Raw genomic sequence first — 26,501 nt, 5'->3', positions numbered from 1 at the left:
AGTGGTGACATAGTAGGTACGAAGGTTTTTAGCCAATTTTAATCGGGAACCGTTTCAACAATGAAATCAGAAAAATTGTCAATCCCTGATAGGAAACAATCGACCTGGAGTCACAAATATCCTAGTCTGACAAGCAGCACTAGAGATATACTCTTTTCAATCGAGGTCAGCTCATGGGATCGAACCCGGCGCCTCTCGGTGTTAGGCAGAAGCTTAACGACCAGGCTATGCTACTAAAAAGAAAACTTATAATAATGTTCGTTGAAACCTATCCTTAAATACACTTTATATATAAAAAAAATAGATATACATATATATAAAAAAATATTTAACGACTGACCAATCACAGATGTCTTTGACCAATCCAGCAAATCAGAAACGAATTACAGACACCGTTTCAGTTTATACATACATATATGTATATACATAGGTATGATATAATATAATGTAAATTTTAATGAATCAAATGAAGAACTAATAAATCACCAGAGTAAAATCGTATGTAGTTACTGACCATTTAATGTAAAAGGTCAATTTTTATTAATAACCGATCAAAATTTAGTTTTATGCCTCAATTTCTCTTTTAAAATAGAAAAGTTTAAAGTTGAAAAATGAAACACCCCAAATATCAAGTATTATATAATAAAAAAAGTAATTTTTCCAAACACCGTCACATAAACGAGAGTTTTATCCAATTTTGCGCAATAATTGAATACGAAATGACGACATAAATTAAATATAAAAGTTTTAAAGTGCACGTTTCCTTTGGGATCGGTTAACGTGGCCGGTTGTCGTGGAGCCAGAAATACTTAAGCGTTCCCAAAATTACAACCGCGAACAAAGAAAGTTAAAGGTTAAATTTGAAAAAATTAGTCTTCGTAAATCTAATTAGACCTCACCCTATCCCCGGTAACTTTCTGATATTACAAAATCCCATTTATATTCACTTAAAAAGCGTTGTTTTATAGTTTTGCCTGAAAAAATACGAATCGCCGAATTTAATGATCGTTCCCACCAACGGAATGAATTTTTCCTTGTTTTCATTATTTTATTCTTTCCTCCACGTAATTAGATAAAGATTTGTAAAATTGTATTCTATTTTCGGAATGCTCTTTCACGGAATTTTCAAGTAAGAATAAAACATGTACTTTAATCAATTACAACCACTCGGAAGCAATTAGAACGAGTACGTTGTTTAATTATATTTATAAATGAGTTTGAAAAACAAAATATTTATACATGTATATTTTTTTAATTTATATTTTACCAGGATGCCATTACGGGTTTTACCCCTGAGCTACACCTACCTTTGATATTTAACTTAAACCTATACATATAAATTTATAGATTATAAATTTGAAATCATATTCAAATTTATATTCTATAAAGCGACAAATAGTGACATCAATAAGATGGTTATCCCAATCTGATAAGGAACTGTAATAATTATTAGCGTAGCGGACATCATAATTTGATGGTTGTACCTCCTGCCCGCTCTTCTTTATTGGATGTCTCCTATTACAAGAGCTATCCGCTATAGCCTGAATGTGATATTTTCCACCTCAGTGAGCGTAGGTTATCGGAGATTATTTTAACCTATTTGTCTGGTAGCATGCGCTCATCATTATTTTCTTAATTGAATGTGATTTATGAGTGGAATTTGGATATTTGCTCTTCTATTTGGGCCTCGTAGGGATGTTTTGTATTTGCGGCTGGTTCTTATAGGTATCTGGACATGTACCCCCTGGACATATACCCCCCGGACAAATACCCCCGGTCAAAAACCCCCTGGTCATTAAAACCCCGTGAAAAAAACCCCCCCGTGCAAACAACCTCCCATGCAAATAAAATATTTAAAAATAGTAATAATTATTTAAAAGTAATAAATAAGAATAAATTAAGTCTGGTAGAGCATATTTAATTTCAATTTATACACAATATTTAATTCGCAGATATCGTAATAGTAACATAATAGATTACCTACGTGGAATAGATCACAATTTTTCTTTCTGACATTTATAAAGAATCCGATATATGTATTAATTATTATTATCTGTACTTCTGAGTTTATATTTTTTTCTGACTGATTTTTTATTATTGATTATTGATTATTTATAAATAATCCGATATATGTACATATGAATGAATTATGACTGAAATGATTTAGTAGTGATATTGATACTGACTTTTTATTAAAGATACTGTCAATTTTTATAAAATATTTTTATCCTTGGCGGGAGTTATTTGAACGGGGGGTTATTTGCACGGGGGGTTAATGACCAGGGAGTTTTTGGCCGTGAGTATATGTCCGGGGGGTATGTGTCCAAGGGGTAATTGTCCTAGAACCGTTCTTATATACATATGTACGAGTATATTGGTAGTGGCTGTAGATGCAAAAAATTCCCTACTTTATATTTTATTATTTAATATTTTTATTTTATCTTCTATTATTATAATGCTATTGTTTTTTTATGATTGTGAATAAATGTATTTTTGTATGTGTATAAGTGTATATATTTTTATTTTTCTCATATATTTATCTGTATTTTTTCGACCATTGTAGTGCATTAGAGATTTCTGTAATGCCACAATGGTCAATACATAAATAATACATAAATAAATTCAATACATAAATAAATTGTGTAACTCTGATAGAAAACAATTGAGTTCAAGTAAACAAATATGAATAAATATGACGAACAGCACTGCAGAAATACTCCAAATAAATTCTCATCAATGGAGGTCAACCCAGGGCTTGAACCAAGGAACCTCTCGGTGGTAAGCATTAGGAAAACTACTGAGCTATGCTCCTGGCTTTTAAATTTTCTGTTAAATGTAGTTGAGACAGTAATAATAAGAGGCTTGTAAAAACATGTGCCTTTATTATTCATCGGTTTTAGCTATGTACATTTATTATTTTTATTTGAATAAATACAATAAAAAATTCATTTTCTTCATTGTTTTCAACATTACTTTGTACATTTGCTTTGTCAACATCGTTAGAACAAACAATAGGTTCCTTTATTGCAGTCATTTACGGAACTTCATACAAAACTTCATAAATTTTTCACATAATTTTAGCAAAACACTGCGGACTGACTAAATCGCCAGACTATGTAACTATTTATAATTATTATAATTAAACAACTACATATGTGTATATAGCCAGCAGTATGGCTTGGTGGTTGGGATTTTGCTTAGCGCCGAGAGGACGCCGGGTTCGATCCCGATCGACCTTGATTGAAAATAATTAATTCTGAATATTTTCTGTAAGGCTGCTGGTCAGACTTACTAACTTATCAGATATATATTTGTGACTCCAGGTCGATCGTTTCCTATCAGAGTTTGCTAATTCTAATTTCATTGTTGAAACGGATACCGATTAAAATTGGCTAAAAACCTATTATGTAACCATTATATGATTATGTACACTATGATTAATGTACAATAAAAATTTATGTACAAATTCATAGATGTCTCATTAGTTTCGAGTTTTCGGTGTTTCGTAATTCAGCGACTTATGTAATAAAAATGCTGCATTGTTTGTAATTGACCAGGAAGGCGCATTGGGGTTAACCTGTTACGCCTTCCTGGTATATATACTTTATCTATGTACGTAGTAACAATAGATGAAGTTTTGTGATCATGCGAAAATTCGAACTCGAGATTTTGACTGATTCGAACTCAGAATCGATCACTGATCACGTTTTCATTTTATATGTGAACGTAAAAATAAAAAATAAAATATATAAGTATTATAAGTGATTTTTAGGCAATTTTTTGTGTCAAGGTTTTATCGGCTTATCAATCATACATAAGTAATAAATATTGATTTTAATTTTTGCATTTTTGTTTTTTCAGGTTTGCCAAACTATGACGACGACAATCTGGGCCCCAACGTAAGCTCGTACCCCTATTTCGAGTTTAATGTACCTCGAAATGTAACCACAGCAGTTGGCCAGACGGCCTTCTTGCACTGCAGAGTTGAGCAGCTTGGGGACAAAGCGGTAAGTCGTGTTCACTTACCACTTCACATCATTATACCACTCGAATCAAACGTGCAACGAATCGACTATAGACCTCAAGGGGAAAACTCTCCCAATTTAAGTTAAACGCAGGCGTAGTGCTCTCCTTGGCTACATATTTACTATACAGTATCAACACTATACATTATACGTATATCAAGTTACCGTAGGCGTTGGCTAACGATAGCGTCTGAGAAGACGCGAAAGCTTTGAGTTTCACAACCGGTAATGTTTTCTCGTTCTCCTTCTGGGTTTTTTTTCCGGGTGTTATTAATTAGTCGCTGCAACGCGAGAGAAAATGTACGAGATTTTTTACGATGACACTTTTCCGCTTTTTCCCTCTAAAGGGTGCTGAAAGTTTACATACAGTGTTTAATGACGGTAAACGCCACGAACGACATCTTCAGGATGCGTTAGCACTGAAAGCTACCACGTTCAGTAAATGTTGCAGGCAAAAATATTCACTGAAAAGGCGAGAGCAATAGAAACTTTTGTTTCCGAATATTTCGCGTTTCAGCAATTCCAGTTGTTTTAATTCGCTTTCGAGTCTTTCACGATTACGTCAGCTTTAATTTACATCCGAGCTGAAAACAAAAACGTACGGTGTATTCATATCTTTGTCGCGAATTTAAAATGCATATAACTTACTCCAGAGAAGTCTACGTCGCTTACCAAATTGAAATGGTATGAGTGTTTCGTTTAGATTTGTTTGAGTCGGATGAAAAGCATTTCGTTTGGTACGGAGAAAAGATCTTTCAAAATAACGCTCTCTAAAAGACATTTGTGCTACGTTAATTAAAAATATTTACCGCATCTTTTTATAGTTTATATAGGCTTGTATTTTACTAGTAATTATTTTAGTCTATTTTGTTAGTATTTTAATATAAAAGGTTAGTATTTTAATATAAAAGGTTAGTATTTACATATATTGTGGCTATTTGCAGGTACTATATCTGCGACAGGCGCAAAGTCTTCTGCGCATGCGCGTGAACTTATAATCCGATTATAATTTCTTACATTTAATGTATCCTAGACTTGTTTAATCAATCGTTAATTATATGTACATACATGAAGCAAATAAATTTCGCACGATATTATAATAGATTTATATCATTTAGCTAGTTCGAGGCTTGTACTTGTATGTAGGTATTATACGTTGTATATGATAATAATTTTCTAACAATTAATAATATTAACTAATTTGGGTTATATTTTTTACTCTACGTCACTTTACGAGTTTGAACTAAATTTTAAGAGGTTTAAGACAAAAAAAATTAACAGTAAACACGCTGACAGTGACAGTTCACGCGCATGCGCAGAAGGCTTTGCACCTGTCACAGATATAGTACCTGCAAATAGCCAATAATTCGCAGATATAGTACCTGCAAATAGCCACAACCTTTATTAAATGGCCAGTTTTTATATAAAAGGCAGTTTTTATATAAATTTTATATTTTTATATAAAAATTTATATTAAATGGCCAGTATCCATCGTTTAGTATACAAGTGATCAGTATTTATATTAAACGGCCAGTATCCATCGCTAAGTATAAAAGTCAGTATTAATGATATTTTGATGAATGACCAGTACTAGTTTTTGGTTGGTATCAACACAAGGTTGGTACGATCTTGATAGACAATTGGCATTGCTATTTTTTCTGGCCATCAATCATGCATTGGCATTTGTTCTGGAAAATATACTGTTACGTACGCAGCGGATTGAGCAAATTGCACTTAGACCAGCGGATATCTGTTATCGGGTTAACTAAGTGCTCGCACTTACTTCCAAGGATTATATCTGGACTCTAAGTGCATTTAGGCTAAACAATGACCGTTATTAGTTATTTCTCAGAATCGGTACGGGGAGACCCAATGTCGTGGAAACACATATCCGAATACGTGACTATACAACAGGTAAACAGATTAGGCGTCCTGAGAGGTACGTAGGCGATATCATGCCATTCTGGACGGAGCACTGGCAATGCGTGTATCTCCTTAATCATCAATAAATGCTGTGATACGACTGTTGGCCTTTTACTTGTATCCTCCACCCACCCCTACGCAACAATACGTTAGATTTTTAAACTGTCAATTTCTTATTTTTACTGACATTTCATAATATAGTACTGACCATTTCGTTAATAAAATACCAATTATTGAGCCTGAACTTTTACAGTTTGAAGGTTTCTTAAAATAATTTTATTGAGAATATTAAAAAACACTGAAAATATTGTAAATTAGAAAATATTGTAATTGAGATAATATTGTAAATTACACACATAAAAAAATACCAGAGCGGATAATAATCAATCTTTTTTAAGTTTAACCCATTAAATTCGAATATGATAACAATTTTTCTCGAGTCAATCTAGTTTATGATATATAAACGTTTTAAATAGTTATTTCATATTCTAAAAAAAAAAGATTTTTTCTTACGATTTTTTGATATTATATAGTAAATATGTATAGTATTTTTTTTGCCTAAAGTGAGTATTAAAATCAATAACCAGATAATTTTCGATTGATTTTGATTAGTTTTGCTTTACAATACTTATAATTAATTATCTAGTGAATTTTAAAACTTAAAAATATTTTTTTTCTGTGATAGCGTTAGTGGGTCAAATTTAGTCAAATCAAAAAGATTGATTGATCTCCGCTTTAGTAACTCAAAAACGTTATTTTTGTTCCTCAGTGATATAAAAAAAAATTAGTTAATAGCGTTATCATTGTCTTGTAGTGAATTTTATTTTATTCTGATTTAAATCATTTGTATTTATTTTTAATTTTCAATCAGTCTCCTTATGACTGAAGATTGTTGCCCCTCTGGAAGGTGTATAAACCGTGGAAATATTGCACCACTTTTCCCAATACTGGGAGATCACAGCAAAAAATACGATAGTACCTTCCTTTTCTGGTTGATTAATCAAATACGATAAAATCTTCCGTTTCCGCTTCTTATGTTCGAGACTCCACCTATCCATCTACCATCAATATATTCTAGTACGTAATTTTAAATACGAAATTCAACAATGCTGAAGAATCTTCAATATATAGCACTGATATTTATCTCCAATTTTTTCAAGCTGAGTTCACATAAACATATATGTAAGTAATACATTGTGTACAAAGTCGTATTTTAGCATTATTAATTGTTTTTTACAAGCCTCTTCTATGTTTCACTTCGAAAAAATTGTTTATGTTCCTTATATGTACTAGGTTGTAAGTCTTTTAACATATAAGCTGCTATATTTCAACGTAGTATAAGTCCATTTTTCTTCATTTCGTGAAATATCTCGAAAAATAATAAGTTTATTTTGCTTTTTTGAGATTCTGTACATATATAATTAAAAGTAGTAATAGCAAAATTGTGAAAGTCAATGTGAATGTTAAGTCAATCGGAAATAGTGTTTTTGGAACTGAGAATGGGATTTCCGCCACTTTCAAATATTGCGGTTCGTTTAGTCTAAATGCGGGAAATTTAAATTTGTTGCAGTTTCATAGCCGATTTAGCGCTTTTGGCAATTGTGCTACAATGTGGCCTTTCTCTAATTCAATACACATTGTTCGGCTAACAAAATTCTATTAATGTTTAACGCTTGACTCGAGACGTAACAGAAGTACCACTTGCGACATTATCCTTGCTTTATGCAGATTCCGAAATAAATTCTTTCGCTCTCCTTTATGTTTAAGACTTTATGGGCCAGTTTTAAGCAGTAAAAAGGAAAAGTGATTACGCTCTCGGCCAATGGGCCTTTGTTGGCAAACAATGTTTTCGACATCCGCCAGATTTAAATATTCTATTCCGAAGATTTATGACGGCGACAGAAAAAGTTACCAGTAAGCTTTACGGTGAAACTTTGAACGGTAACACCTATAAATCAATTTTGTTTGTATTGTTTTCCCACTGCGGGGGAGTCACGTTGCGATCGATAGATTTTATGATCCTTTGAAAATAGTTTTCAAGTTGGATTTTCCGATGGAAAACCTCCCAAACTGTCTACTTTATAATTGTATATATCACTATAACTGACATGATATAGCAAATTATATATATTCTTCAAATTATTATAAATGAATTAAGATGTGTTTCATACATTGTATAAAAGCCAAATTACATTATTAAATTTCAATAAAATAAAAACAAATCAATTCATTGAAGGTAAACTTAGCATATTATTATACATTTATCCATTTTATCGAGGCAAAATAAGAAGATATATGTAGATTTACTTTATATAATACGTATTCGGCAATAAAATGGGAAAGCTTTTCGCGAAATCTACTTATCCGATTAAATCTCTGGAGATGGAATTGATAATTCCTCAAACTTTGCTTCGAATTTATATGAAAATACATATATAATATGTACATATGTATTACTCAAGGTACGCTAATATAATAATCTATCCACAAACGTTATATTTAATTAAGTATCCGAGTTTATCAATATGAACGTTTAAACGTTGTAAATAGCGCGATTTGGGAAACGAGCCGTGAAACGTAGATAAGTCTTGAAAGGATGTGAAAACTTTCAGTATTTCAAGTCTTGTTGATAAATAATTAATTACAGAGCGGTAAGATAAATACAACAAAGGTGGTGGAGACCCCAAAACGAGATTAGGAAAGTCTGAGAGAATTTCCCATTGTTTGGTTAGCTCGTAAGTACACTCGGCCCCTTGTGAGGTGTATTCGAGTATTTAATATTAAGATGAAAGCTTATAAGCACACATATAATATACGTATATGTATATATAAACACATATCAACTTTCGCACACGCGATTTGCAAACTTAGTCGGTAATCAAAGAAGCGTATATATGGCGAACGATACGGAACCAAAGACTGAGATTTCGACGAAAAGGATAGAAATTCTACATATGTATGTAGTTTACGTTTTAATAATTTTAAATGTATGAAAATTTAAACATGTGTCCATGTACATATAGCGTTGCTTAAAAATTTATATTTAAAACGTTATAATTCAACTCGTTTGCATGTTATTTTTAACGAAGCAAATTTTTCAGTTAATATCGTTCACATCGAAATGACCGACAAGATTGAATGGTGTAATTAGTGCGACACATGTCTGCATAACAAAAGGATGAGGGTTCAATTTCTGCGTTGACAAGCCATTTTTCATCTTCCTTTTGTAAATACGAAAATATCACGCCCATGTTAATTATGCAGGTAGTTACAAAAATCAACGAATTAGAAATATAACTTTATTGTAAAAAAATATAATCGAGATATAAATAGCGTTTCAATTTTCCACCAATTGTTATCGTTTGCGTCTCATTTTTCAATCATTTTCTTGTGACTGTAGGAAATTTCGGGCCTGATTTTTCCGAACTGTTACGACTTTATAGATATTTTATTTAATGTCTCTCAGGGCTTAAATTTGAAGGTCAAACTAACTCTTTAGTTGTTACTGTTTGACCAAATGTCGTAAGTAGCACTGTAGCAGCTAGAATATAGATGGGTTGGTAAGTCAGTGTGTCAGGTGTGTTTTGAAATATAAACGAGGGAAGATTTTAAGTGTCACACGACAGGATTTAAGGACAAAAAAGGGTTGCAAGATAATAAAAAATACATATTACAGCTAAGTATACAAAGTTCAATTTTAAATAAAAAATGCTACAATACATTTTTTCAATGAAAATAACCATATATACATATAATAGCGCTATTTTGTGTGCGATAGCGCTCGCCGTACTATATAGTCGTTTCGATTCAACATATGTATGTCACAGCTAAAACACTGCCAACAAAACTTACGAATATAATACGAACATAATAATAGATCAAGAAAAAACTTATATATATATATATATATATATATATATATATATATATATATATATATATATATATATATATATATATATATATATATATATATATATATATATATATATATATATATATATATATATATATATATATCGAGTTCGGTCTTTCGTGTCATGTGAGGAGGACGTGCTTCTGCGTTCCTCCCGCTATTACTCGCTTAAACCCGGCTATTGCACGAAATTTAACTTAACCATCTAATCACTTATTTTACTAATTGCATCCTAGTATAATTTAAGTGTAAAAATAAACAGCAAATCGGTCGTAAAAAGCGGTTTTATATCAGTTATTTCGAAAAATTTTGTGCTAATTTTTGTGTCAAATCGGTGTCAAACGAGATACATCTCCCTACCTGAATACAAAAAAAGGGTCCTTCGCCAGCCAAGTCGGTCCCACAGAAGCAATAAATCTTCCACATAATTGCTTCCAGCCAAAAATCTTTAACGAACTTTACTTAATAGAATAATAGCAAACAGAAACGGTGTTTCCCAACTGTCTATCAGTTCTTTTTCATATTTAAATTATATTAAAGTAATTCGTGTAATTTTATATACTTTACTAAAGTTATTATTAAAATATTAAATTGCAAACCGCACTCACATATATAAATCCGTTGTCTCCAAAGAGGCGTCTCACGATAAAGATCTGTAAAAAAGTAGTATAACAATTGCTAATCTATTATTATCATAACTAACTACTTTCACTTACAAAGTAACCCTGTTAAATGGCATGTAATAACTCATAAGTGATCCAAGTGATACCTAGGATGACTATATGTCAAAGCTGACCACAGAGAAGAGTTTATGGCGGTAAGAACTCACTCCTTGAATGGAAATCTCTCTCAAGTACCGCCTTTTTCTCAACACATCTTGGATAAATGCGAGAAAAATAATATCCAAACCTCCAACAAGGTAAGAGTGACGATGGATGATAGCTTAGCTAATAGAAACCTGTATTTAGCCACGTACAATGTAAGAACGTTATCGAGTGAAGGAAGTGTGCTTGCATTAGAGAATGAACTAGAAAGTATCAAATGTGATTTAGTAGGACTTAGCGAAGTAAGACGAAAACAGGAAAACCAAATAATCCTAAAAAGTGGTAACTGTCTCTACTGGAGAGGGCTACCAAATGGTAGAATAGGAGGAGTAGGGTTTCTTATCAATAAGAGAATAGAAAGAAATATTATAGAAATAAACGACATATCGGAACGTATATGCTATGTAGTATTAAGAATCTCGAGCAGGTACACTTGTCAAATCTTCCAAGTGTACGCCCCCACATCTAGCCACCCAGACGAGGAAATAGAAGACTTCTACGAAAAACTACAGGGCGCATACGATAATAGCCGCCACCACTTTAAAATAATCATGGGCGACTTTAACGCAAAAATAGGACAAAAGGCAAACACAGAAAGAGCAGTAGGCAATTTTGGTACCGGCCAAAGAAACGACAGAGGCGATCGCCTCATAGAATTCGCAGAACACAACAGGCTCTTCATCACTAATTCATTTTTCAGGAAAAACACCAACAATAAGTGGACTTGGGAGAGTCCTAAAGGAGACAGAAACGAGATCGATTTCATCCTAACAAATGCCCTGCACTCCGTTAAAGACGTTAGTGTTTTAAGTAAAGTAGATATAGGCAGCGATCACAGATTAGTCCGTGCCAAGATGGCCATTAATATAAATTGCGAACGTAGGAAATTAATAAAAGGATGCAGTAACTCTCCAGATTTCGCTCAACTAAGGTCTAGGAAAAAGGAATTCGAACTCGAACTTGGAAATCGATACGGGAAATTAAACCCAGAAGCAGACATCGAGGAATTGAACACTGTAATTAGTTCGGTTCTAACCTCAACAGGTAAGAAATTAGGTGGTTTCAGGAAACAGATTAAATTAAGCAAAATTTCAGCGGAAACAAAAAACCTAATTAAGCATAAAAGGAATTTAGATAGGGATAATAATAAGCAAGAATACAATCTAGTAAATAAGGAAATTAAGAAGAGAATAGTCAGGGATGTCAGGGATTTTAACAGCAAGCTAATAGAAAATACCATTAAGAATAACCGTAGCCTGAAAAAGTGCAAACAGGATCTTTTCTTAGGCAAAAACCAAATGATCGCAATCAGATCAGAGAGCGGAGTAATAATTAGGAATAGAGAAGAAATCATAGACAGAGTTTACACGTTCTATGCAAAACTATACGAGAACGACAACGGCCAATTCCCCACTCTGGAATCGACACACGGCCAAAGGGTTCCTGCAGTATTGCCTAGCGAAGTAGAGGCCGCGCTAAAAACTGCAAAGAATGGTAAAACCCCAGGGGAAGATAATATTCCCATCGACTTACTAAAATGTGGCGGCCCCCCCCTAATTAATATCTTAGCTAGGCTTTTCAGCAAATGCATCCAGAACCAAGCTATACCAGAAGGATGGAATAACGCAACTACAATCTCGCCCAAGTTATTCAATGCGGTGCTTGAGGGAGTTTTCAGGAAATTGGATTGGGATACAGCCGGAGTAAGCATCAATGGTCGCTTTTTGAGTCACCTTCGGTTCGCAGACGATATAGTTTTAGTAGCTCGTGATTCAGCTGACCTACTTATCAGACTAACACAGCTGGACAGGGAAAGTAGAAAAGTAGGATTAAAAATTAACGTAGATAAGACTAAACTAATGTTCAATAGTTATTGCATGCCTGATAGCATCCCCTTAGATGATAAACCAGTAGAAGTAGTAAATAATTATTTATATTTAGGTCAAATAATTGACATGTCTGGTAGTAAAAATGAAGAGATAAAGAGACGTATGAAATTGGGGTGGAGTGCATTTGGACGGATGAATGCTGTTTTTAAATCAAAAATGCCACTCTGCCTGAAGAAAAGGATCTTTGATCAATGCGTTTTGCCAGTGATGACGTATGGATGTGAAACTTGGACACTGAACGCCAAGATGCAAAATAAAATCCAATGCACTCAAAGAAGTATGGAACGCTGTATGCTTGGCATAACGAGGAAAGACAGGAAGCGGAACACGTGGGTGAGAAATATGACAAGGGTAGTGGACATAGTGGATAGAGTGAAGAGATTGAAATGGCAATGGGCGGGTCACGTAGCTAGGAGGATGGACGAAAGGTGGACAAAAGAAGTGCTTGAATAATACCCGAGAGAAGGCAAAAGAGTAAAAGGAAGACCGCAAGGAAGATGGGTGAACGAAATTAGGAAAATGTGCGGAATGAGATGGATGAGTGTTGCGCAAAACAGAGACGAGTGGAAGCGTGTTGGAGAGGCCTTCATCCAGCAGTGGATGGCGAATGGCTGTAAATGATGATGATGATGATGATGATATATATATATATATATATATATATATATATATATATATATATATATATATATATATATATATATATATATATATATATATATATATACTGTTTGCTACCAATGTTTCCTCTAGGGCAATAAGTCTCTGAGCATTTAGCGCTATCTATTGAAAATTTATTTAATTAATTAATTAATTTTTCTATTGTTTATATGTGGGTATTTTTTCCATATTTAACAATAAAATATAAATATTAAATTAAATATATTTATAATTTATTTGAAAAAAATACGACCGCGTGCGTATCAAATGCAGGACCAACCCATTTCTTTTATTATTTTTTTTTATTAATAGCTTAACATGACATAACTCATGCGATGATATTGTATCGGGCAAAACACTAGTTATTATATACATATATAACATCAAAGGCAATTGAAGACGTTTAATTTCAGATGTTCATTTGCGTTTGAAAATTTGAATTGAAATTTAATTAATAAAATGAATAATTTCCCACGTATTGAAATTCACATTTTGGGTTTCAAGCTTGGCCTAGATTCTAATAGAAAGATAGTGGGACTATTTTAATCACTCCCACAAAGTTTTCCCACAAATAATGGGTTCGTCGATTTTCAGTATGGTGACAGACTTTATTACTCTCTGGCTTTCTCTGCTTTTTCTATTTTTTTCGTCGTCTTTTTGTTCGCCCCACTTCTATATTTTCCGCCTCCGTAATGAGAAGCGAATATATTCCCTCGGTAAGATTTAATTTTCTCTTTTGTAAATTCTGCGAATTAATTTCTCCCGTGGCCATACTTTCGAATTATTATTTGTCATATTCGAAACGAGGGGGGAAAGGGAATAAATCCCACTGCGGGTTGCGGCGAGCCATTTTTCCCCCTATTAAATTGATTATAATCGCGAAAAAATTGCCAACACGTAAAATTCGCTCCGAGAGATTTATTTTAATGGTACTAATATTATATAAGTATCCATACATATGGAAATATATGCACACACATACGATATGTATTAAAAAAAATCGAAATGATAAAACTCATTGTCTTTATAAACTGCGGCTTATATACTATTACTATCAATACATATGTAGTTATTAATCAGAATTTAAATCATTTATTAGTTTTGCTATCAACAATCATTAATTTAAAACTAGATATAAATCTAATAATTTGAGCATTTTGCAATCAAATATGTATAAAAGATATGTATATGTACATACAGAAGATCGTGTAAAGACATTTTTTTAGTTACAATGTTTGTTCTAAGTGAACTGAAGTGGGTCAAAAATTGATTGCAAGAATCCATGTCCACATACAACATCGTCAAGTTATATAAAACCATGTAATAAAAATAGTATTTAATTCGGAGCACGCTACAAACATTTCAAATGCCAATTAACAGTATACAAACATACATATACGAGTATTTAAAGCTTTCGGAGGCATTCAAACTTTTTTTAAAGAAAAACCCGCTTACTAATCGCATTATACGATCGAACATTTCGAACGACATTTATTTCACGTTGCGTAGTCGAAAAACGTTTGTTGTATTTTATTTGAGTTGTGTGTGTGTGATTCGGTATTTCAATAAAGATTTCCAAGCGATTGATCTGCTGTATTTTTCAACGAAAAATTCGATAATAAAACGAATACGCGCATAAAGTCACATACATACATATACGCGATCAGCTTCTACCAACCATTTCTGATCCTTTTCTTTAGAAATAAAATTAATATATCCACAATCAGGCATGACAGACTCTTTCAAACTTCCATATATATATATATATATATATATATATATATATATATATATATATATATATATATATATATATATATATATATATATATATATATATATATATATATATATATATATATATATATATATATATATATATATATATATATATATATATATATATATATATATATATATATATATATATATATATATATATATATATATATATATATATATATATATATATATATATATATATATATATATATATATATATATATATATATATATATATATATATATATATATATATATATATATATATATATATATATATATATATATATATATATATATATATATATATATATATATATATATATATATATATATATATATATATATATATATATATATATATATATATATATATATATATATATATATATATATATATATATATATATATATATATATATATATATATATATATATATATATATATATATATATATATATATATATATATATATATATATATATGGGAGAGTCACTTTTTTCTGTCGGCATACCAAAACAAGAATGAGTTTTTATGAAATGAAACTCCAAAAAAAATATACGATATTTTTTTTTAATTCGCTTGTTTTTTGGAACTTTTATAATCGAAATAATAACAGGATCATGAAAAAAATTACGCCATACAAATACCAGTTGCGAGCGTGGTGGTGCATATTGTGTAGAATTTTGAATGTAATTTTTTTTGAATGAATTTGGAAATGGCCTAAATTAGAAAGACGTCAGGCATTTTATTTATTTATTAAAAGAAAAACAGAAACAAATACATAGCATTAAAAGATGTATACAATTTAAACCAATTTTTTTTCTAAATATTAATAGCAATGAAAAACTGAAATAAAAGCATTGAACAACGGTAGATATTAGATATATTTATGTATTACTAAAAAAAAAGGAAAGAACAAAAAAAATCATCAATATTAGGGGAAAAGTAAGATCAATATTGTTAAACGAAAAGTAAGATCTACTTATATGTATATATAGGTATAAAACGAATTTTAGGAATAGTTCGGAGAACAGGGATTAATGTGAAATAATGAAGAATTACGGAATTACTATTCCAATAATTCCCATATTTAAAAAAGAAAGACTATCAATTATATAATTCAAAAACTTAAATAAAAAAAACATAAATCATAAATTTTCATCCTAAATTGTATGGAAACAAAACGATTATTGTGAAGAAATCTGGAAAATATATGTATGTAGGTATACATATGTATATCTATGATTGCAAACAGTACTAGTACTACATTAATTGTTATAAATTAATTGAAAATTTTTAAATATTAAATTTGAATGCGGTAAAAAGTGATTAATCTCACTCTCACATGTAAAAACCTTAAAAAAAACCTCATATAATTGAAATATATCTGTTTGTCTGTCACGTATGCGTTCCTATACCATTCAACCGATTACGATGAAACTTATATAAGTTATTGTGTGCATTCCCGTGATGGTTTCTGTAAAAAAAATCACCCAAAAACGGAAACGGGAGCAGAAATGAGAAATGAGTGGCATTGCAACGCAATAATTTCAAATGTGTTCGCGTCGCCACCTGCGTTGTAAGAGTAAAATAAATAAGCAATTGAATAATTTCAAATGTGTTCGCCGCCTACGTTTTTCCTACAAATTATCATTACTGTTATTCAATTTGATTATCAAGTATTAATTTGAAACTGAAACATTCACTTACCGAAACACACCGAGAAACGGGAACGGAAACAGGAACGGGAACGGAAACAGGAACAGGAACGGGAACGGGAATTGGATGCGTTATTGTGGCATTGCAACGCATGCCGGGTTCAGCTAGTATATTAAAAGCTCATTGATGTTTGTGAAAACCGTACTAATTATACAAATGGAACAATTTGACATGTAAAAACTTCCCATGGGATGTTTTTTCACACTGAAAGGTATGAAAATATATCTCGCGCGTACCTCCAACACCATAATCAGAGAGTCTCTGCTCCATTATGAATGTGCCTTCAACATCGTTTCTTACGTCTAATTTTTACAAAATATAATATTATTTTCAAATAATTTCATATTTCAATTGATGTTGAAAAATAAACCTAAATTGAATGAGTTCTATTCACTTTAAGGTTTCAATTTTTCCTTTGAAAATTGTCAATATACATATGTATATTTTTCTTTTTGAGCGTAGACATTCTTGGAAATTCATGCGAAGATGGAAATACACAATATATTTTATATTTACAATGTGAATATCCTAATATTATTATTCCAGTGAAAGTTTGCCCGTTCTGATAGCTACCCACGCCATAATCCGAGGCAGCTTCCGTGAAGGACTTGTTTTTTTCCGGCTGCCCGTACGGGGCATAATGCCTAATGGAGCAAAGCATAGTAACTCAAGCGTCCTTCTACCAAATGAGTTTCAACGTAATGAAGATAGATCAGGGCTTACGTGAAAAATATAATGTTTCAATTTACCCAACACCATCCCATATGGTATCTGTGTAGTAAACGTAGGTACACACTTACATATGTATGTGCTTAACCGACATAAATAACAGTCGCTATAAATTACCATCGGACGTTCTGCTTCACGTAGTACGTGTACGTGTACGTACGTCGTTTTGTGTATGAACGAATGACAGATCGCGAGGGTACTTTCGTACATATCCTGTATATATGTATGTATGTAATACGTGCACGTGTATATTTGGCCGCAGTTCGAGAGTAAATTAACGTGTTAAAAACGACACAGATCAATGATAGTGTAACATTTTGTTTCAATTGCATCGTTTCCAATCAATACACGTGTTAGGTTCGCGCCAATGTTCGGAACGATGTGAAAATTTGCGGATTTGACAATTCGCTTAAATTTTCATCATTCGTAATGCATTGATTTTGCAGTTAATTACTGAGTTGATAAAAGCGGCAAAAATATACATAATTTAGTGTTTTATTATTTATGAATTATGTTAAGAGGGATGGACCCCAGCGCCTTGAAAAAAATGAAGAAGTAGAGTTTATGTTTCATTGTACTTCACTGTACAGTTATTTTTAAATGTATACAGCTGTAGAGAAACCAAGAAATAAAAAAAAATGTATGGACAAGGTGCTGGGGTCCAGCCCTCTTAATTGTGAATTAAATATTTGTTTTGGTATATGTTGATAATGGATTTGCATTTTTATATATATTATACAGACATGTATAAATGAATTGATTTTAGCAATGTCATGTAATTGACTTTTTTTTTTTTTTCTTGGTTTTTCTACAGCTATATACATTTTAAAATAACTGTACAGTGTTAAAATGAAACATAAACTCTACTAGCTTTCAAGTTTTTTCATATTTTTCAACAAAACAGGTCGTAATAAAAACAATTAGGGTATGAAAAAGATTTTTTGCCATCTAGCGTGTTGGCTTGATAAAAAATATAAGAATATACGCTTGTTGTTTGCAAATTAGTGCTAATGAATATTTGTTGCATCGTGCTGTTTTTTATTGTTTAAGATAAGATAAAAACTTAAGTATGCAGCCGGAGTACTATACAAAATTTTGCTTTCTTTTATTTTATTCGCGCTTGTAAAAAATATCACGAGCTAGCTTAGCATAATTATTTGTATTAAAAAGGAAATAGAAGGGAAGTGAGGGGGAGGGTGTTGTCCGAAAGTAATGCAGAGAAAAAATAATCTGATACATCCGTCCACGTCGAGACCGTATCTGAAGCACAATGTGCCTTTTATCAGAGTAACATATTTTTATCTGTATTTTTTTTTCTAACTTTCTCTCACTCTCTTCTTTCTACTGCCCGTTTTCCGCAATTTCTCTTCCATTCTAGCAAAGAACCGGAACCGGAGCAAATTTATCCAATGTAAAAACGTTTTTATTTTCCTTATCTGTTCATATTATCCCATTTATTCATGCGCGTCTCGTTTGTACGGCCATTTTTTTCCCTTGCTGTGGATCTTGACCTACCCGCTCGTAGAAAATTCATCTGTTACATTCCTCCCACTTCCCCGATTTTTTTTTTCATTTTATTTTTCATTTTTGCCCTCCAAGCGGATTTTTCCTTTGAGAAAAACCTTATTATGCACGCGTTCGGGCTCGCAATGTCAGTGCGTACACGCAAGAATCAACCAAAATGAAAATCATACGCTTATAAAAAGAGTAATCTCAAGAAAATCTTGTGTTCGCATATGGTTTTATTTACGGAATATGATTATATGATTATAATATCTCTACCGTAAAAATTTAATAAAAACTCTACCCCAAATTCATATGGAATTATATGAAAAGAAAAATTTTGATACAATATAAAAAATAATAACTCTTATTATCATTTATTGCAATTCATATCTACAAGATACCACTGGATAAAGACTCCTCTAATATAAATATTTCCATTTATCTCTGTTCTGAGCAATATTCACCTACATATATATATATATATATATATATATATATATATATATATATATATATATATATATATATATATATATATATATATATATATATATATATATATATATATATATATATATATATATATATATATATATATATATATATATATATATATATATATATATATATATATATATATAGCACTACACATTTTTACCTTTTCACCCATCTTTTTACTTTATTTTTTTAAATACACATATTTTTTTATATACCACTTATATAGCGCTTTTCCTGGCCAATAACAAACATCGATAAACAATTATATTTAAACAGTATCATGGAGACTCTCTATTAGAGACATCTATGGACAAATTTAATAATACTTATATTTTGAGAAAAAAAAACAATAAAGTTACAAAAAAAATAGCAAACATAAATTAATTACCTTTATATGACCTATTTATGTATGTATATATGAATTCTAACTACTTATCTTAATTTAATTAACAAATTCAAGAAGCTGTAAACTTAAGAGACAGGATAGGTTGCCAATTTTTGGTGGAACCGCCTCAACAATGAAATCACATAAATATGTTCCTATGATTGGAAACGATCGACCTGGAGCTACATACATACATATATCCAAGGTCTGGTCACCAACACCGGGCCATGAAAGTACCCATGACCCCTCAGTTGAAAGCATTACACGTTAACCACTGAGGTACATATATTGCTGGTATGCTTTACACATTTTATATACACATGAGTACCGTCATAGCACTTCCTTTGTTCATTCTTCTAACTAAATACGTTATATTTCCATTTCAATCTCTACGTTCACCCACATTTTTTTTTTTTTTATTTCATCAAAAGTGTATATAAATAATGAATTATCCTTTAACAACTGATAGGTTTTAGAACGATTCATATTTGTATGTGGGAAAATTCAAATATAAAATTATTGAGGTCATGCAATTAAAATAAATCTCCGAAATCGATGAAAAGTTTTCCCGAAAAATCCACCAACATAAAATTTAAATTTAAATGGAAGCTCACAGATATTCACACATTCATAGCATTGCGTTTGAAAAATTTCACGCCATAATTCATAAGCGAAATGGGTCAACACATGTGATTATATTTTCTTAGTCCTACGCACACAAAACACGAAAAACAACCGCACGAACACAATTAAAAGAGGAAATTACTTTATGTGACACCGAATTGTATCGTATGCGAGATGATAATTTTCAAGCGAGGTAATACCCATACACATACACAAAAGCTCCGGAAAACGATCCAGTTTTTATCAGATCTCTCTCGCTGGCTAAACTATTCCAAGAGGAGTGGGAAACGTGTGCAAGCATCGAGAGCACCTAACAAGGGGTAAACTATCCGGAGGAGCTCGTTTCAATAAATCTTGACTCTTTTTTAAAAACAGGCCAACACCTGCGGTCCGCAAGGTACCCTACAAAATGATATATCACCTGAGCCGAGCTTGTTAGAGCCGCGAGCCACAGTTTCATTCAATATATCCGAAGGCTGTATCCGATAAATACGTGTATATATGTACATACATACTGGTAGATAGATACATATGTATGTACATAGGTGTGCGTAGGTATTCGTGTTTTCTATCAATTTATACCCATCCGGTAATCCTTTCAACAGGTAAGCGAAAAAATATGATACCAATTTAGCCTTGCGCACTTCCTACGAGCTCTCTATATAAAATCATACGCTTTACCGTATCGAATATACACATTTAGGTCAACGTCAAATATGTACTCGTACGTTCGTAATAGCCGTGAAAACGACACATACACACACTCTCTGCTTTAATGGCTTCGTATATTTCATTTCGCTATTTTAATTAAATGAGCTCTATACGGTCAAATACATCGACTGTTCGTAAGAGCTATCAATTTGAATATGTACGTACCGACGAGTATTTGCCGTGGCGTAATGGAAGAGCTGCTTTGAAACGTGTATACATGATATGTACTATCTGGAATACTATTTCGTATATAATTTAAATGTAGTATACTGTTTTATTTATGAAAAAAAAACCGGTCGGTTAAATGTACGCCGAAGAAAATGTTTATAAATCTATTTAAATGTACGAATAAAACGCGAAGAAAGAAAGGTTATCGTGAAATCATACTCTGGAGGTGTTAAAAGCCCCCCGAGGCACCCCAAAACACAGAAGATAAATAAAATACGCAGGAGCTACGGAAAAATGTAATATGAATAAATTATCCAAGGGTGAATTGAATGGATCGAAATATGAATATTTTATTATTGAAGAATTCTAGTTAAATCTAACACCATTATATCATTGCAAGGACATATTTTCAAATGTAGAAGCTGTATTTTTTTAAATTTTATTTCCAACAATGACACAAATTTTAAATAAATAATCTTCGACATCTGGGATTACAAAAACTAAATGGGCTGATTTTAAAATGGCTTATAAAAGCTAATATGATAAAAGGTTTGTAAAATATCGCGATATAAATATATAAAATCAAGCCAGAACGACCAAATCATTCCGAGGTGTCAGAATGAGCGTTTTATTTTGATTTGATATGCTTTTTATTATTACCAAATTATGTTCACAATACATCTTATATACATTTTAATAGCTACTCATCTACTGATCATTTTCTATTTCAAAATTTTAATATAATTTTGTTATTAATCATAGTATTATATTATTCTAATGTTAATGTACGGTAGAAAAGAAAAAAGAGCCCAAAAACCTATTTACGATTCTTATAAATGCTCATAATTAAAGCCCGGACCCAGAGCGTGCCGTTCATTGTTCAAATGTGGTAAATGCATTGTTAAAGGTTTGCCGACCCTTTTTTACAAAGCATTTACAACAATTGATCAATGAGCGGCGCGCTTTGGGTCCGTACTCTACTCATAATACATCTAATACATAATATTAATTAAAGACTCTCTAAATTCGATGACCTAAAGCCGATTGTGTTTAGGTAATCTGTGTTAGAATGAGCGTTTAAAATTTGGCGTACGTATGTATGTATGTATGTACATACGAGTATATCAGAATTATAAAATAAACATTTTAACATTACTTATATAACCTATGAGTGAAGTAAAATATATATGAGAGATAATGAGAGCCTATAATGCAAAAGTTATAGGCGTTTAAACAATTAAAATCTGACAATACGAACATATTTATTTATTTATAGTTAGTTTTGGACCATTGTGGCATTACAGGAAGAACCTAATGCGCCACAATGGCCTACATATAAGGTAACTGACCACTAAACGTCAATATGTCCAAAAATTTTTGCATTTTTAAACGTGTCCATTACAATTATTTTTCACCATCAACTATCAGAATCGATTTAAAATTCCATCGTTGACAAAAACCGCGCAAAATGGCTAAGTTTCAAAACGATCGGAGGATTGTAGGAATACATACTGAATCGTTGGCGAAGTGAAATATAGAAGAGGCTTAGGCTAGAAGAGTCAAGTATATTAATTATTATTTGAGTCCAATATTAAGCACACTTTAACTTAGTACATATCAGTGGCATGTCGTGAATTTTAAAACAGGTGACTAATTTTGGGTATAATATAGATTTAAGGGACTAGCCTAGTCCTTCTAGTCCAATTACGGTACGCCATTGGTACATACGTATACATAAAATTGCTGTAGCAAAACGATTATTTGTTTTTTTTTTCTAAATACATATTAAGCGTGTGCTTTAGTTTTTTTTTTCCAGTATAATGGTATCCTTTAACCATCTGAAAAATAAATAAAACGGAATTAGGTAAAATTATTGTCATATGTAGAATGAATGAGATTTAAAAACATTCAATCATACACAATTTTGGCATAAGGTGGTTTATGTTATTAAACAACAATATAAAGAAAATTGATTAACGATGAACAATAAGACTCTCAATCAATTGTGAGAACAGAAATACGACATATCTATTATGTGGTTCTTAATAAATACATAATAAAACCCTGGTTTTTGTCTAATACATAAACATTACTTACTTCATGTAAATCTACATATTATATATACATATATACATTCATGTGTATGTATTATGTTTGTTTATTAATATTTTTTCTCATTCAGTAGATATTTTATCATCATCTTCATCATTTTTCAGCCCATAATCCACTGCTGAATGAATGCCTCTCCAACACTTCTATTTGTCTCTATTTTGAGCAATTCTCATACATATTATCCCACACATTTTCCTAATTCAATAAAACCATTTACCTCATGACCATTCTTGTACTTTTTTACTTTATCTATGTATGCATTAACAATAGATGAAGTTTTGTGATCATGCGACAATTCAAACTCGAGATTTTGACTGATTCGAACTCAGAATTGATCACTGATAACGTTTTCATGATTTATAAAAAAAATGTTATGTGTGTTAGTATGTGTGACTATGTGTTTTTTTTTTTAATTCTCTTGGGTGCCATTTTAGTATTTTTCTTTTATCCACCTTCCCTCCAATGTTTTTAGCTACGCGGCCATTGTCATTTCAACCTCTTCATTATCTCAACTATATCAACTTTCCTTGTCATACTTCTCACCCACGTATTCCGTTTTCGATCTCTCGACATTATGCCGAGAATATATACATGTATATTTACTTTTATTTGATACAGTTTGTACATGTAGCTTTGCAAAATTTACTCCGGCTTTAACCGTATTTATTTATGAATGTATTCTACGCATTTATTTTTTATGACGTGCTAAATTATTTGTATGTACAATTAATCCAATTCGCTTATTGGAACGGTAGTGATATTAGACAACAAACAAAGAAGATTGCGTTAAGCAATTTGGTATAGCATTTGAGGTCCGTTGGACCGGTAAAGCCTCGATTATAGAGATTTAGGTAGCGGCGGTTCTTTTTGCGCCGAAACGGAAGCGGAACAAAGAAAGAGGCGTTTATTTGCCAAATAAACATATTTATTATACACAATACGGTCTACGGCCGACGTTTCGGGAGCCAACTTCAAATTAGTATTCACGGCAATATCTGGAAACAAATCCGGCTTTGGATTCATAATTCTCCCCGCACCGGCCCTCCCGCCTCCCAAAAAACTTCTTTATAAATATATTTATTTAATTATGAATTCCATGCAAATTCGCATTTTATGCAAATGACAGCCGAAACGGAAATCTCTCGCAAAATATATCTTACGGCAAATCAATATCATTACCAGCTACTAATTTAATTGTTTTCCTGAATATAAATTTTATTGAGAAATGAAAATAAATTTAATTAAATTTTTCGGTTGGAAAGACGTTTCAATTTTAAGCACTTAGAGCTGGCAAAGTTTTCAAAATAAATAAGTTCAAATTGAAAGCAGAATCAATACAGTATAGTTACACGGAGTTGCAAACTGGGACCAGGGAAGATTACTGTTTAAAAGTTTTGTTTTGTACTAATAAAGGAATTTATCCAGTTTATCTCTCACTATTTTGCAGTCGCACTTACTAAATTTTTGAGTTTTGCAAACTTTACCTCGATGCAAGTTTTCAACACTTGTTATTTAGTCAAATATCTCGGAAAAATGCATATTCATTCGGTAACTATACGTTTGCTTTCTAGAGGACATTGAGAATGGACAATGATTAATAATAAATTTGATTTAAAATATTTCAACAGTTCATTATTTATCATTCATGGAAGTAAATTCATTACTGAAAATGTAACATGATGTATTTCTAACATATGTATGTATATTTCATATTATAATTTATCATCTTAGAATATTTTGTAAGAAGACTGTCAAATTCGATTTCTTTCTATTCTAGTATTTTGTAAGGCTGCTATTGCAGCCTTACAAATACTACAAACTCTTAGAAAGTTATACTTGAACAAATGTACGGCCAAAAGCTTTAAAAAAAATTAAATGAGAATCTTATTTCATTGGGTTGAAAAAACTAAAAACAATCCACACGAATCAATCTGTACGTCATTACAAACAACAAATGACTTGTTTTTCATTTAGTATCAACACTTTCACAGAAGTAATAAATTACCGTGGCAGACCTGAGGTTTTACAAATAATCCATCACGTCTTTCGGTGAGAGGGTGGTGGGAGGGATGTGGGGAAGTAGTTTTGTTTGGTTGCTAGTAAAAGATTTTGTTTTGTGGCAAACTAAACCGACGTGTAACGGGAGACGGTCCGGTGAGACTACGAGAGCCGACCTGGAGATCTCCTATCCCAATTCTTCGAAAAAGAAAGGCTATTATTTATTACGAAGTAGGTATCCACGAGAGGAGGTAGTGTAATCAGGCAGCCGATAGCAACGATGGTGAAAGTAATAAATCGTCTGGTGTGGGGCTAGTTAGCGATATTACGTTCCCATGGGCACAAACCGTTGTTCCCGAACGGAATTATTATCCCGACGTTTTTAAACGATCGATAACGTGTGCCCCATTTTATGATTACGAAAATTTTCTCACGCATCTGCATATGTGTATAATAATACAAAATAAATCCCTAAAAATAATTTATAATATACCCGCATATACTAACTTGAAAATACTGAGAGTCTTTAATTGATATTATGTATTAGATGTATTATGAGCATTTATAAGAATTGTAAATAGGTTTTTGAGTTTTTTTTTCTAAAACGCTGTACATATTAACATTATAATAATATAATACTATGATTACTAACAAAATTAATTTAAAATTGTAAAATAGAAAATGATCAGTAGATCAGTAGCTATTAAAATAGATTTAAGATGTATTGTGAACATAATTTAGTAATAATAAAAAGCATTTAAAAATCAAAAATATACATATATGTATGTAGCTTGAATTTACCTTATATAATACTTTGTGTTTTCACATGTACATATTATATGTATGTGGGTACTATGCATATTTATTTGACATAAAGTAAATATTTGATGGTGTCAATCACTTGTTAGCTTCGTAAATCTACATATTTTTTATCTAAAGCAATATTTGAATTTTATCCTTCGTACCAAATCCACTTTTATGTAAATCTTTTGTGTAAAAGGGAAACAAACTTTTTTCCCTGTTTTGTT

General features: G+C 31.5%; 1 protein-coding gene across 1 annotated transcript in view; it reads left to right on the top strand.

Annotated features, from left to right (window-relative positions):
• dpr1 (defective proboscis extension response 1) overlaps positions 1-26,501 on the top strand; it is a 200,622-nt gene that overhangs the window by 134,247 nt on the left and 39,874 nt on the right. The window contains exon 2 of the mRNA XM_077431047.1: positions 3,862-4,007. Within this exon, the coding sequence (XP_077287173.1) occupies positions 3,862-4,007 (146 nt within the window). The remainder of the gene's footprint in view (positions 1-3,861; positions 4,008-26,501) is intronic.

The sequence above is a fragment of the Arctopsyche grandis genome, chromosome 5 (genome assembly GCF_051622035.1).
Source record: "Arctopsyche grandis isolate Sample6627 chromosome 5, ASM5162203v2, whole genome shotgun sequence".
Classification (NCBI taxonomy): Eukaryota; Metazoa; Arthropoda; class Insecta; order Trichoptera; family Hydropsychidae; genus Arctopsyche; species Arctopsyche grandis.
Note: the sequence above shows the minus strand (reverse complement) of the source record. Positions and strands in the feature narration are given on the sequence as shown.